We start from the raw sequence: 14,575 nt of genomic DNA, 5'->3' as shown, positions 1-14,575 counted from the left end.
TCAGCTCCACCTCTTGCATTTTTGTTTTTTCTTCCTTGTGTCTGGGACAATGTGGCAACTATGCGTTTCTTTAGGATCGCTGGGCTCAAACCACCACATGCGGCACCCTGCCTTAGGAGCATTACTGCCCAGCAAGCACCACAGCCAACAGAAAGTGCTAACCAAGGAGGTTCTGTAGCAGGGAAGGCATACGCATGTGGTCTGAGCATGAGCCTGATACCTTTGTTCATCCATGACAATTTAACAGAAAGAGAGATGAAGGTATTCAAGAAGCTCTACCGGAGGCTCCCTTTAACTGTTGGGGCAGCGGAGGTGCCTTCTTGTTGGTGCAGAGTCCAAATTGGGGCTTCTGCAGGAACAGGCCTTACGTGGCACTTTGTGGTTTATAATACTGCACAATATTTATGATTATTATAATATGTCATCATTGTAGGAAAAACTAATTTAGGACTTCTGATCAGTTTCCCCCTTGAAGCTTTTTCCAATGACTTTACCAGTCTGTAAATTGTTTCTGGGAGAAGGCATGTGCCTTCATGAGCTGCTTGTATTTTTCATATAGTACATCCCAGCTTGATCACTGTTAATTTGTGTCATGCTTCTGTGTAGATGACTGTGTTTTACTACAAGCATAATTACTTCACTTACTAATGGCTCTTGGTGTTACTAAATTCCTATTCCAGTAGTGGAGCATGAAAGTTCATTTTTTTCTTCCCTTACTAGATCTCTTCACTACCTTTGTCTTGTCTGAAGTGGTTGACTGGCAAAAGTTTCTCTTTTGTAAACAAGTGGATTAAAGAGAAAGGTGTTGGATTAAAGATGACAGACCCCAGTCTGATCCTGTGAAAGTCAATGGCAAATCTCCTATAAGCCGCAGTGAAAACAATACCAGGAAGAAAAGAGGGTCTCTGGGTGTGATGCTAGTGTGAGTTTAAAGGAAAGTGGAATGTAATATTCTTCATCTCCTTTCTTGTTTGGGGCTACATTTCTGCAGGGTAGCACTTCTGATGAGTTAGCAAACAGCACAGCTTTTGAGCAGGGAATTTGTGAATGCTTTGTTACAAATAAAAACATAGTGCAAGAATTCATGCTATTCATCTTAGCTTGAACATACTTGAGCGGAAAAAAAAAACCTGTTGAGCAGAGCACTGTTTGTTTGCATAAAGGCCCACTACACATGAAGGTGCTCAAATACATCATATAGACTAAATCAGGGCTGAGGGGAGAAAAAGAGGCAGGGAACCCCCTTGTGCACTTTGCAGCCCTGCTCCAGCTGGTTAACCTCAGGAAAGAGGCACAGGGGGACAGCAGCAAGCACTGGCAGGCGGCATGCCGTAGGGTACACACCAGGCTTCAGGCTCAGCCCACTAGCCTCAGGTTTGGACACATTCACGACAGCTTATTTTCTTCACTAACTAATTAATTGCAGTTCACTAAGAATGGCCACCTCTCCATCATGCAGGAAACAAAAAGGTCTGGCAAAACCTGGATAATATAGGACAACAGGGAACAGGCAAATAATTTGGATCTTAAAGGGTTGTCCTTTGAAATCTTGGTTTGTCTGATGTTGCTGATCTCTTTAAAAAATAGGTATTTTCTAATTTCAAGTTAGTTACAAACTGGAGAGAGGGGTGGGTGGGGGGAGAGAAAGAGATACCGATACTACTTTACATTACTCATGTTTCTGCTCTTGAAAGAAAAGCACTGAAAAAAATGCTATTCTGTAATTGTTCAGCTGTTTGTTTAGTCTTCAGTCCTCCTCTTTCCAATAACTCAGTTTTTAGGAAGAAAAGTATTTTATTTAATGACAGCTTCCTGACACCATTTGCGTTGAACTATATCTTGCTCGTACTAAGGTTTCTCTTGAAACAGCATGCTTGTGGCTATTGCCTGTTATGGAGAGTGTGTCACGATTCACTGCGTGGCTGATCAGTGCACAAGGTAAAGGGATATTGTGCCATCACATGGTGTTTGAAGGTGCCACCTACTCTTGGTCCCCTGGAGTGGGAGGGAATTGCATTTCTGCCCAGACCAAGTGAAAGCTAACAGAGTGACATTTCACTGGTTAAACACAGTCTGATGTCCTGCTTATACTTTATTTTAGCTTTATGATGCTATAGAGCTTACATATTTTTCTATATATTACTTTTCGGAGTATTAGGAATGCTACCTCATGTATTATTGTTCCCTAAAGTTTTTGTAGGCATCATTTTCATAGATATACAATAGGAAATGGTAAACCAAAAAAAAAAGCTCCTATTCATACTTTTAGCTCATGAAGTAACAGCATATCCATTGAAATTTGAATCAAAATGGGGACTGGGTCATACACTATAACTCTCTGGAAAGCTACAGTGGGAGTCTAGCAGTCCAATTCATTCTTTTGTACAATGTACTAAGGCTAATGGTCTTGCTGGGAGTAAAATGTATTTTTTTGCAGAACAGTTCCAAGAACAGACTTTGCTCTTTACCAGAAAACATAAAAGAAAACAAATGCTTACTGTGTCTTTAGTATGCTAACTATGAAATTCTTTACACAATGGAATGTTAGCAGTAGCCGTAATCATGTTTTCCTTTCATCACCTAGTGAATATAATTTTAAGAGAGGACTGCTGTAATTATATTTCAGATAAAAGGAAGCAGAATTTCTGGATAATATTATAGTCGGCCTGATTGTTTTGTTGATAGAGAAAAATAAAGAGAGAGACCACATGAATACTTATTTAATGAACAACATATTTATTTAGCAGTGCAGACTGTACATAATGCATTTGACTTTGGATGCAATGCAGTAGGCTTATTTTCTTCAAGCACATTTCTTAATATTTTACTATAGCTATTATATTGCCTTCTTATCTGTCCAGCTATTCAATTATTTGTATAGTATGTCTGTAGTACAACACTAAAGCATTTAGCTTAACTACAGTTGCTGGTGCAGGTACAACCAGTGTCAGCATCCACAGACTCCACAACATCCTCAGATGCAGATTTCTTGTCACTGCTTCTCTGCCATTCCAGCAGGCTTACAGCGGTATCTGTCAGAAGAGCGAAGCCATTGTTAACTAACATCAAGCAAATTAACACATTTCAAGGAAATACTGTTTTGATGTCTGCCAAGTCCTTCACCAAGTAAAGAATGAAATCCTGCCCCTACAACTGACATCTAACTGACTCATTGACTTGGAGCAGGATTTTCATCCATGATATAATTACTATAATACTTCCCTAAAAACAAAATGAATAACATTTCATGAAACAAAAAGACAACAGGCAGGAGCCTGTAAAAGTGCTGGAGGTAGCCACCTTCAAAGTAAGACCACCATGTACAAATACACATCAGCAATTTCTTTTTATGTAATTGCTGCATATCACTGCATATTTCAACTCACTATTTGTCAAAGTTCATTCTGAAGGATAAGCCCTTTGGAGAATTTTCAGAGGTTCATAAACTTCTAATTAAAGTTTCCCATATATTGTGAAATCTGGCAGAGCATTGTCAGTTGCAGTATTAACCTTACCACACTGCTTTAGCAACAGCAGCTTGAATAAGCCATATCCCTTAATGCTGAAATAATGTAAATGGAATAATAATATTCATCCTCCCAATAAATATTCTTAGGTAGTTGGAGGTTTGTCATTGCATCTGGAAGAATATTAGGACCTCCATTTAAATTAAGTTTGCATAATGAGAATATGCAAAGCTTTCATAATTTTATCTCCATTTGTTTTATCCCTCAGTTGGACAGTACATTTATAACATGCCATCTCTCATCACAGGGAGCTCTGGAGGCCCCTGTATAGTTTTGGGCTGTATCGGTCAGTTATCTCCTGAAATGCTAAAAGTTTGCTTGGTTGAATTACTGTCCAGCCTGAAGCACAAGTTTTGCATAATGCGCAGGTTCATAAATATTTCCTAGAAAATTGCTTGAGATGCTTTTTAAAAACATATAATATTTTCAAGCTATGAAATGAGAGATGTTATAAAAAAGTCTAAGTTCTGTTTTTTTTATATACATTAATTCTTGCTATTCCTCTTAATTGTGTACATTGTATGTCTGATCACATTCATATCCATGTGGGAAACAGCTCCCTGTGCAAACTGGATCATGACTGAGTAACTGTGATCCATAAAGGTAGGGCTTGTGGCATGTTTGAAACATAAACCAGTCTGCCTCGGTCAAGATCCAAAGACTACAAACTCCCAGATTTCAAGGATAACAGGGGAAACTCCGCATCTTTCTACTTCATCTTGTCCTTGCTCCACTGCTGACAGTGATGTGGTCCCACTCTTTTGAGACAGCAGACGCTCAGGTATCAGTTCCCCTATAAAGAACTGAGAGAAAGCCTTTGCCATGTGTATGCAAATATGTGTTCTCAACTTGGGAGAGAAGGGGATTTTGTTTCTGCTGCTGCTCCTACTTATTGAACAAAGAAAGAAAAAGAATGGTTTTTAAGGACCGGCATTGTATTCCTATTGGTACTAAGCTTGAGGAAAAACAATCAAATTTGTTAAAAAGTACAAATGGCATCTTTTCCCTGCCTTCTCCTCAGGACAAATAAATAAATAAAGCCCTTGATTAGGAGTGCTGCTAGCAGACTTCCCAGCCTCTGGTTGAGTAAATGAACCAGAGAAGCCTGCAGTTGCTGTAAAAACAGCACTGGCTGCAACAACTAACATATCTTTTTTCTGATTTTCCTCTTTTCTCACACTTTTTTTGTGAGAGAATGAGACAGCTTTATTATAGCTTAATATTCTGAGGCAGTGAGTGGCCTGGGGTGATGACATTTCAGAGATATAGACTTGGACACACAAAAGAAATCTGTGAAACATGGATATGACAAGATTTAGAAGGGTTTTTTGTTGAGGGTGGGTTTTTCTTTTTATAAAAGGATGCATCTATTCACATCTCAGGGAGCTGTCAGAAAACTATTAGCACTCTCCCTGTGCTACTTGTTGGATTGGCTGCTGTAGGAGGTTGACTATTATAGCAAGATACTCATTGCTTTTATGGGCTGATTCAGCACATTGTGAATATTAATAATATGAGCAAATTGTAAAGTTCTATATGGATTTGTTCAAAATCAGACATAATTTCTCTCCACTGTAATTCAACATAGAGATTCATTGGCTTCAGTGAAACTACACTGGATTATCCCAGCTGTGGACATTGCTAACATGGTTAACACAGAAAACAGACCAGTTCAGTAGGTATTCCCTCTAGGGTAGGTCTCCCTCTAGGGTATATGTGTCCCCTGTGATCCATTAAAAGATTTAGGAGGGAATGCACGAAAAATACCTGTAGGTTCAAGGCTGGATTCTCCTCTCTTGCTTTTTTAACTTTAGTGGAAATCTGTATTAGAAAATGATTGCATCTATGACAAATTGATGTAAGGGAAAGGAGAAAAAGGCCCAGTACTTTGAAAAATCTTGAACACAAATGTGTGTGTATAACGTAACTTCAGGAAAAAAAAAATTTTTTTTCCAAACCATCTAGAGAACATTTCAGCAGTGTGTTTTTTGCTGATGTATTGCATGGTGGCATAGCATGGCAGCCTAATCACAGCAGTCATGTCACACTACTGGACTGACTTCCAATTGCCTTGCTTGCCCTGGTCTACACAAAATCGCAGGCTGTAATGTGCATAAAAGGACTCACTGTTGCTTATCACAAGTTTATGGAGATCCTGAAAACGTGAAAAAAATTTTATCGATCACTGCTGCCCCTTTTACCATCTCAAATGTTTTCCTCAGATGATGCTACCTGCCATCATCCAAACTAGCTTTTAGCTACCCAGTGCTGTCAGTGGTTATAGCAAATACTAATGGGATTAAAAGCAGCAGCTCAAGGAGCTGCAGCAATACAGGTCTGTGTGTGGTTGTGCTGTGTTTTGTTCTTCCGAGTGCTCTGACAGAACTCCTACAGTACATGACACAGAAAGAGAAAAAATATCGTACCTTTTGGGAAACAGTGGAAGCCAACCTTAACTGAATCTTTTTCGATTGGAGTACACTCTTTCATACATTTCAGTACTGGGTCAACAGAATAGCACACAGATTCTTCTCCATCAACAGTAGGATTTCGATTCAGCTTCACATAACTGCGCTGTAGTTTGCACCCTAAGAGGAAAAGGAGAGGTAGTTAAAATTGTAGAAATAAATCCCAATTGATCCTTACAATAATAAAGGTCCATATTTTCTCTTCAGCTTTTATTAAAACACAGGTCCCCGACAACCCATTTTCACAGTAGTGAGGTTATCAAGATAGGATGATAACAAGTTGGGGGATAGAAGAAAGGTTTTGAAAGGGGAGCTATTTTAAAAATCGAATTGCACAATATAACCCAAATGGAATCATGTATACCCATTTTTTTAGAACTACATAATACACAGAAAATAACCTCTCATGTCTGAAAGCTATTAAGAATAGATACTGTCAGCACAATGGCTACTTAATTGCATTACAAAAAATGTCAACTGTAGTGAATGGATAAAAAAAAAGGCAGCATTTATATAATAACATCAAGGATAATTTTTGTATTGGATGATTTTTATAATGTTGCAATTATCTCACTAGAAAGGTATAATGTAACTTAACAGGATCCTAGCTATGACTCTGTTTCCTGACATACAGATAAGTACAATTTCTGCTGCCACTGAAGTCAAGGAGAAAACAACCATTAACTTCAATAAAGTTGTCTTAGGTCCAAGGTAAATGGAAACCTACAGAACAAAACTGTAATGATGTTAAGGGAGACCACGATTATTTTTCCAGCTCCACATGAGAGGAAACTCTTTTACCTTAGGAATATTTCTAAATATTTCCCTGAGATTGCTCCCTCAGATGGTGTAGAACAAAAATGAAATTTTGTACACTCTGAAAATTTATATAAGCTTAAGATCTGACCTACTGCATTCATGTCCATTCTGTGTGACAGCTATGATGTTTGCAACTTGTTTGATTAAATGAGGTCTACAGACAAAAACTTTGATTGGTGAAAATCACACTGACTTCAGTCGGAGAAAAATTAGGCCTGATTTTACCTCTTGAAGAAAGAAGCTACTCCATGTAAGAAATTATAGTTGAATCAATTATTTAACATTGAACTGCATGTGAGACAAAGACTTTTGTTGAGTACAAATTCTTTATGTTCACAGGCAGTATTTTAAACAGTCAGAAGTTAATGAAGTCAAAATGGATATATACTACTATTGTCTTTTCTAAGTGAAAGATATCTCTTCTTTTTTTAAAAAAATCTTTCCAGCTATTGGCAGTGGAAAAGTGAAACTGTATTTTCCCCAAGCATAAATTACTTTCAGATCTACTCACCACCAGAGCAGGTTTCTTCTAGCAATACCCATGAATGAACAAAAGCAGAACAGCTGTGTGCAAGTTTATGATTTGGCATTAGGAGTTCATTGTGCTTTTCTCTGTCATTATTTCCACAAACTCCACAGGTCTTTCCTCTCATCCATGAAGCAACAGTAACCTATAAAATGGCACATCTTTGTACTGGATACTGAAGTGTTGGTCTGTTACGTTGCCAAGGCATTAAACAGAAAGCAAGCTAGTAACCTTTAAAAAAAAGCCCAATACCTTAAGGACCACACCATCAAAAGTCAAATTCTTCAGTCCATGTGTTGGAGCTTCCACGATAACTGTTGTCCCATTTTTATAAATTTTAATATTGTCTGTAAAAAGATGGTTCATCATAAGGTGATCTACTAAGTTTTAAAATAACAGAGAACCTGACTTGCACAACATACATTATAATGCATTTTCTTTTGCAATAATTTTTTTTGCTGTCACGCATGGAATGTATTTCTTTGTGGAGAGATAAAGGAAAAATAGAAAAAATGATCTCTTCATTTGTAAAAATTCTTCTACTGTTGTTCCCTATGGCTGAAACTGACTTTTGTATCCAGCTTATTAAGTCCTGAAGTGATAATGACATCAGTGAAGTGCCAGCTAAATATCCGGCCAAAAGCATCTAACTGTGATTATAACAAGCACTTTCTTGTACGCAAGCACCAACATGGACATAGCATATAAACAAGAAAGGGCTTTATTTACCTCTCAGTTATGCAAGTGAAAACAAAGAGTATACCTACTACAGGAAATACAGCAACCTAAGTAATGCAAATCTTAAGAAAATGAAGTTTGTAGTTTTTCTTGGACTTAATCACACTTGTATTTTCTTTACATTGAGATGCTTCTGTAAAGTTTACAAAGATACAGTCTTGAAGATATTTAGTTTATAAGTCAGTCCTGGGAAGGTGGGTATCACAGCTTACCTTTTTCATACTCAGAATCTCCACTGTCTGTTAGTACTGGCTCTTCATTGCATGCCACAAGGAGAGATGAATTTGGTGCAGGACAGATTGTGATGTTTCTTGAGAGAATAAAGAAGAAAATCATGGTTAATTTAAGATGTGGAAAGTAGAGATTATTCATGGCCAAAGTGAACAAAGAACCAATCTGAGCATCTGGATTTTGAATGAATGAATAAATTGCTTTCTTTCTAAAGTCCAAAATTCATTGCGACATCGTCTGTTGACATTCAATCTGTAAGGAAAAGACAGAATGGGGACTTGTTGAGCAGGTCATCAGATAAGTGATGGCTGTGAAACCAAAGACGAGGGCAGCTAAACAAAGGAGTTTAAGATGACGGTTCCTTCCAGGACACCTCTCTTTCCCCAACATTTGACTGCAAACTAATTCCATGTGGGAGCGAGACATCTCCCATCCCCAGACTGACTCCCTAAAGTTTTACATCTAATTCTTCAGCCTTCAGATAAATTGCACTTACGATGAGCTCGTATTTATGTGAACCTCTCTCGAGAAGGACTTTGGATCAACCTTTTTTGTAGTAATGATGAATTTCGGATGTTCAGTACAGTCTTGGGCCACTATCAGGCTGCAGCTTTTACTGAAAGAATATGTACGGTTCACATGGTCGAATGTTTTGAAATCTCCCTCGCTGATTTCACATGTGGCTGCAAGACAAAACCAAAAAGGAAATGGCAGGTGTAACAACGGCATGTGTGTTGCTGCAAAGAAATTGAAAGCTGCATCAGAGATTTGTTTATATAGCAAATAAGAAAGAAACTTCAGTGTCTGCTAGGCAGAAGTTTGCAAAGCTGCCAAAGTCTTTAAGGACAGGATAGCATTACAGAATAATTAAGAGATGTCGACTATACTAGTGTTGATTTTGATTACATGCTAAATACTAAACTCAAGAAAAAAGTGAAAAAAATTCTTGAGAAACCATGCTAAAGAGAAGTTAACATTTCCCACAGATGTTAGACACCAGCCAGCTAAAACGCACACAGCTCTTTTCTGAAGAAAATAAACAGGACAGAAATTCATGATCTGTCTTTACCCATCATCTGATGCCTCTCGATGCAGAGATGGCAACTTCGTAGAAGGGGCAAAAGATAATCTTCACTACTTGCAGACAGGTGTGATTTCTGAACTCTGAAAACTTATATCAATTCGAAGTCTCTTTATTCACCTGCCAACAACAGTGCTTCCAAGTGATGGAATGAGTTGTTGAGAAAGCAGATGTTATGCTTCTCTTACAAGGAAAGGCAAGGCCCAATGATGGCAGAGGATGGATCTACAAACATTGCTTATTTATGAGACAAGCATACAAGTAATATTTACATTGATCTTCTTGTGCTATTTGTGAAGCTATTTCAGGAAGGAAATTCCAAGCCGTAATATCTCGAGGCTCGTAAGCTGGAGATGGGCCTAAGGGCAGAGTGAATGGAATTCGGAGTGCCTGGCAGTAAAATGTTGCCTGAAAAAGCAGAAAGGAAAATATATTAAGATAAATTGAACCACGTCATTCAAGATATGCCTGCAAACAAAAAAGACTCTTATCTTGAAAAAAAATCTTGAAGTATTTATACAATTGCAGTTGTGTTAGTCTCCTCAGGATGCACCCAAACCTCAGGCTTTTGTGAGGAACCATTGTCTTCTGTTCTAGTCTCACTTCCTGACTTTTATGAGTAATTGTTAAGGACACTGGAAGCTAACATAAACAGATGAAGTTTAAGTGATAATTAAGTGACTTCTTAAAAAACAAGTTAAGTAGCTGAGTAAATGGATGGATGCGTCTGGAGAAGTAGGCAGCATCCATTACAGGCTGAAAACTGGCATGATGTGCCAGAGCGGTAAGATCCCTTACTGTGGTTACAAATGAATTACATTTACCAGGAGAATCAAATTAATGCCTAACTTGCCTACTTCTTCATTACTGTATATTAAAGATCCTGCAGTACTAAAGCACCATTTAAGGTTAAAGACACACTAATTTCTCTGTTTATGAATAACTAGCTGTTATTAATTTGCCACAGATTCACAGGGGAAATTTTTCAAAATGGTGCACAGGGATTTGGTGGACAAGGGCCAATTAATCATTGGGATTCTGCAGAAAAAGCCTATGCAAGCTGCTCTGCGAGTGCAACCTTTCTAGTTTGGTTAAGGCAGATTTGTGTAAGTAGATGTCTAAACTTAATCAGGGCTGTCTCATCAAGCATGGTCACTGCAGACGTGGGACTTGAGCACAAACCTGGGTAGAGGCTTTACATGGTTGGAACTGAGAATAACACAGATCTTCTCGGGCCTCTGTTACCTGCTCTTCAGCCCCATATACCCCACAGAACTAGTCACACTGCGTAACATTAATAAAGGTTTGAGTGCAGAACAGCCACACTTCAGGGAATTTAGGCTTACCTGCTGTTCTCTGCATGGAAATAAAGTAACTACAGAGTCTGATTTTCAACTTCAGCTTATTGCTATGTTGCATCAAAGCAGTGAAAAAATCAAGGACCACATATTTCAAGACCTGTGTATTCAGGGATATAGTGGCTTCTCTAAGAGGTAATGTTTGCATTTTTTTTTTCTTTACATTAAGTATCAAAATGTTTATTAGCTGAAAATCCATTCCAGGTGAGGAAAAGGAAAAAAACTGACACGTACCCCAGGAGCTTTAATTACTATATCAAAGGTCCGTGGAGATGTTGCAGCTGCCCTTACTATAAATTCATGAGATGGATTTCTCTGATGTGCTTCTGAGAAGCCCAACACGAGTGCTGCTCCAGGAACATACTGCATGAATCTAGAGATAAACAAGATTTGACAAACTCAGGTCCATGAGCAAAGGATGAGGATTACTGGCAGTTCTAAAAAAACTGGGAAAACAACGGGTGAACTGAAAAGTCAAAGAAATATTACTTTGGGTCAAACTAAATGCTTGGTTTTATCCACAGGAAACATGCTGTTCTAATTTTAATCATCTTTTTTATTTTTAAGAGACAGAGTAGAAGGAAATTTCAAAACAAAAAGCCATTTTGAACTGAAATATCAAATCATTTAATTTTGAAAATGAAATTAACTGTGTCAAGTTTTTAAATATTTGGAGGATATCTTTTAATATGAAATGTGAGGGAAATAAAAGACATTCACAAAATATTTTTGTGCCATTGAACTTGTGTTTTCCATCAAAACCAAAAAAGATTGGGTTGAAAAGTTTCATCCAGTCCTTTTACTGTTTTTATAAAGCCCAACTACTGCAAGGAGTGCAACACAACAACCTAGAACAGAACAAATTACATACGCCGTGCTTGTCTTTTTTATCCAGGATGGCAGATTTCCCCATTGCACCTTCAGCTGCACGGCCGGTTTCCTCGCCAGCTGGCCCGTGGTAGCCCTGGCTTCTATTCTGTAGTCTCGGCACTCCTTGCCCCATCTCAGTCTGGCCTTCACGAAACAGGGAAATAGTCATCCAAATTTCAGGAAAGAAATCACAGCACAACTGAATACCATTTAAAAACGTAAATGTTCCTGCTTTTCTGAAACTTCAGAATGATCCTTGATGCCCCTAAGTCTCTCTTTCCCTCTAAACAGCCTCATTGAGAAATTTTGACTACATCTGGAAAAATCTGAGGCTGAGTAGAAAACGCAGTTCACTGGGCTGGGCTAAGCTACATGTAGATGTTCCTTTTCCAAAGCAGCCACTGAAACATTGTATCAAAGATAAAAACTGCCAGATTCCCAGATAAGCGAACTGGTATTGAAACAAATAATGAAGAAATAATAAATCGGTCAATTTTTAAATTTTCTTCATACTTCTACAGGTCATATTTTGATGCATCTTCAAAGTCAACATTTTTCTTTCTGGTTGGAAAGTATGTTTCTAATTTTTTTAATTTGAAAGGGTGGGAAAAGACATGAACAGTTTTTGAAGTTTCATGAACCTGTTGCGAAACACATTTCAAAATATGTATGTGTATGTTTTCCCTGTTTGATTATTCTAATCAGCAGGTGCTATATAGTTATTCAGAAAATGCTGGGCTTTCTAGAGCTCTTGCTTGGCAAAGTTGACTGCGTGCTTACCTGTGCTTTCAGAGGCAGTATTACAGCATCCGCACATGCCTTCCAACTGGTTTCAGCCAGCTGAACCACAACTAGTTGCACATCAACTTTGGCAGCATCAGAACGAACATATGCTGTAGCTTGATAACCTTGATTTCTGTTGTCACTTCTTACTGCCTGTGCCACAATCGTAATGCCAGGTGGAATTACGTCTCCCAGGAAGTTGCGCTGAAAAACAACCCCCAACCATCTGTGCTTAAGTATTTCTCCGTATTCACTTGGGAACCTACAGTCCAGTTTATGCTGCATGGACAGCAGGAAGCATTCCTCGTCTTTCATTGGTTCTGTTTGTTGTGTATATTCCCATATCCCCAATATTTAAGAATAAATCTGGTTAGAATATTAATTATTTCATTACCACCAGGAATTTTCAAAGATGATGTGATTGTTTTGATGCAGAATCCATGACTACTTCTATGTAGTTTTTAAGATTTTGTGTATCATTATAACATTGGAAACAGATGCCTATGATACATACTAGCTACCTGCATTTCAGTATGTGTATTCACAATGTCAGTTACTATATAACAGCTTCTTCAAGACAACTGATGGTTTTGAAATCCTTCTGACTAGCAGAGTCCCCTTACATACTGACTGTATTTGCAGGGCTATTTGTTCTATTATTATGTAGATACATCAACTTAGTACAATTATAGAATGCTAAGTGTGTACTAAAGATAAGGGTGATCAGTGCTTAATGGGGCTTTAAATTTCCCAACCAGTAATGAGCATGAAGATTCTGATTTTAGTTACACTCTACATGCACTCATGACCTTGGGTCTACATTTTAAAATAATTTGGAGGACTTAAGTTAAAAAAATCTTTAAGTAAAATCTATTTATTTCCTCCCAAGTTGCATTTTTAGGTAATTGGAAAGTATTTTCCATTTTGAAGGTTTCACAGGAAAAAGAAAATTATTTCTCCTTTAGCTTATAACCCCACTCCCTTCAATTTTTATCATTTCCAACTCCAAGTTTTCACATACTGCAAACGCTAAAGGAAAATTTACTCAAGAAACCAACAAATGGAACTCCAAAGCCAAGGGAATTCACAAAAATGTCAAATTACTTTGACTTTCAATTTACAAACTTAGCATGTGAAGTACTTCCTGGGCCTAACTCGGTTGGTTAGGGTACAACCACCTCTAAGGTTCCTCCTCAGCAGTCAGCAAAACCCTACCATTTGTGTGTACAGTGCAGGGACTACCTCACGTGTTAAGCTGGAACCACTCCTGTGATGAATGCCGATTCCTTTGCTAACGTGGCTCCTCCTAGAGCTGCTGCTGCTGCTGCTGCTGCTGCTGCTGCTGCTGCTGCTGCTGCTGCTGCTGCTGCGGCTGCTGCGGCTGCTGCTACTGCTGTTGCTGTGGCTGCTTCCTGACTCAGAGGAAGATGATGATGAGCTGTCTGATATCTTCCTATCTGGATGCTATGGAACAAAAATATGTTATGAAGCTATGGCATGGCTTCTAGGCTCAGGAGAGATGAAAAATGTCTGCTAATGGAAGCTGTTACTTCTTTAGCTTTACAAATGCAAGGACACATAGAGGTATGTAAACGGTACTATAGGTCAGGATTCATCACTGTAAATTATATTTTTACAGTGTAGACATCTAAGGCAGAGTTATCAGTATCAATCTGTAGGCAAGGGAGAGGCTCAGACATATTTTCAGTGTGATTCTTATTATTCTAAATATGAAATATGTTGGGTACGAATGTGCCCTGAATCCACCTGTACGTCTCTGCTCATTAGGAAGGCCATGTAGATAGTGACTGGAAATCGAGATTTCACATTGTAGAGCTCTAACATTAGGCAAGGTGAAACCCACAAAAAATATCCGTTTTAATTTAAAATGCTGCAAAACATCTTCCTACTCATAAACAGGGTAAATAACAACTTTCCAGGTAACACCTACAAAAGCCACTACATTATCATCCTTCCAATACATACATACTTAAAATTTCTCAGTGCCACAATGCATAGTCAGCCTGGTTTCTAATACCATCTACATACATGATCTACATAGCTTTACTGCTATGATTGTCTAAAAAATGAGGAGTTAACAATTCCTACTGGAAGATCTTCTGGGTTTCTGTTTTTTATAATTCCTCTATGGACTCTCTTGGCTTAGCTTTCAC

General features: G+C 38.2%; 1 protein-coding gene across 1 annotated transcript in view; it reads right to left on the bottom strand.

Moving 5' to 3' along the window:
• Positions 1 to 2,895: 2,895 nt before the first annotated feature.
• The window catches only part of LOC112986922 (vitellogenin-1-like), a 42,794-nt gene continuing 31,114 nt past the window's right edge, over positions 2,896 to 14,575 (bottom strand). The window contains exons 25-35 of the mRNA XM_026106504.2: positions 13,644 to 13,865; positions 12,399 to 12,605; positions 11,620 to 11,762; positions 10,983 to 11,121; positions 9,663 to 9,798; positions 8,806 to 8,992; positions 8,291 to 8,388; positions 7,593 to 7,687; positions 7,326 to 7,485; positions 5,954 to 6,115; positions 2,896 to 3,032 (exon numbers count right to left, since the gene is read on the bottom strand). Of these exons, the coding sequence (XP_025962289.2) occupies positions 2,914 to 3,032; positions 5,954 to 6,115; positions 7,326 to 7,485; positions 7,593 to 7,687; positions 8,291 to 8,388; positions 8,806 to 8,992; positions 9,663 to 9,798; positions 10,983 to 11,121; positions 11,620 to 11,762; positions 12,399 to 12,605; positions 13,644 to 13,865 (1,668 nt within the window). The 3' untranslated portion in view covers positions 2,896 to 2,913. The remainder of the gene's footprint in view (positions 3,033 to 5,953; positions 6,116 to 7,325; positions 7,486 to 7,592; positions 7,688 to 8,290; positions 8,389 to 8,805; positions 8,993 to 9,662; positions 9,799 to 10,982; positions 11,122 to 11,619; positions 11,763 to 12,398; positions 12,606 to 13,643; positions 13,866 to 14,575) is intronic.

This window comes from Dromaius novaehollandiae, chromosome 8, assembly GCF_036370855.1.
Source record: "Dromaius novaehollandiae isolate bDroNov1 chromosome 8, bDroNov1.hap1, whole genome shotgun sequence".
Taxonomy (NCBI): domain Eukaryota; kingdom Metazoa; phylum Chordata; class Aves; order Casuariiformes; family Dromaiidae; genus Dromaius; species Dromaius novaehollandiae.
The sequence above is the reverse complement of the archived record's forward strand: the minus strand, read 5'-3'. Positions and strand labels throughout refer to the sequence as shown.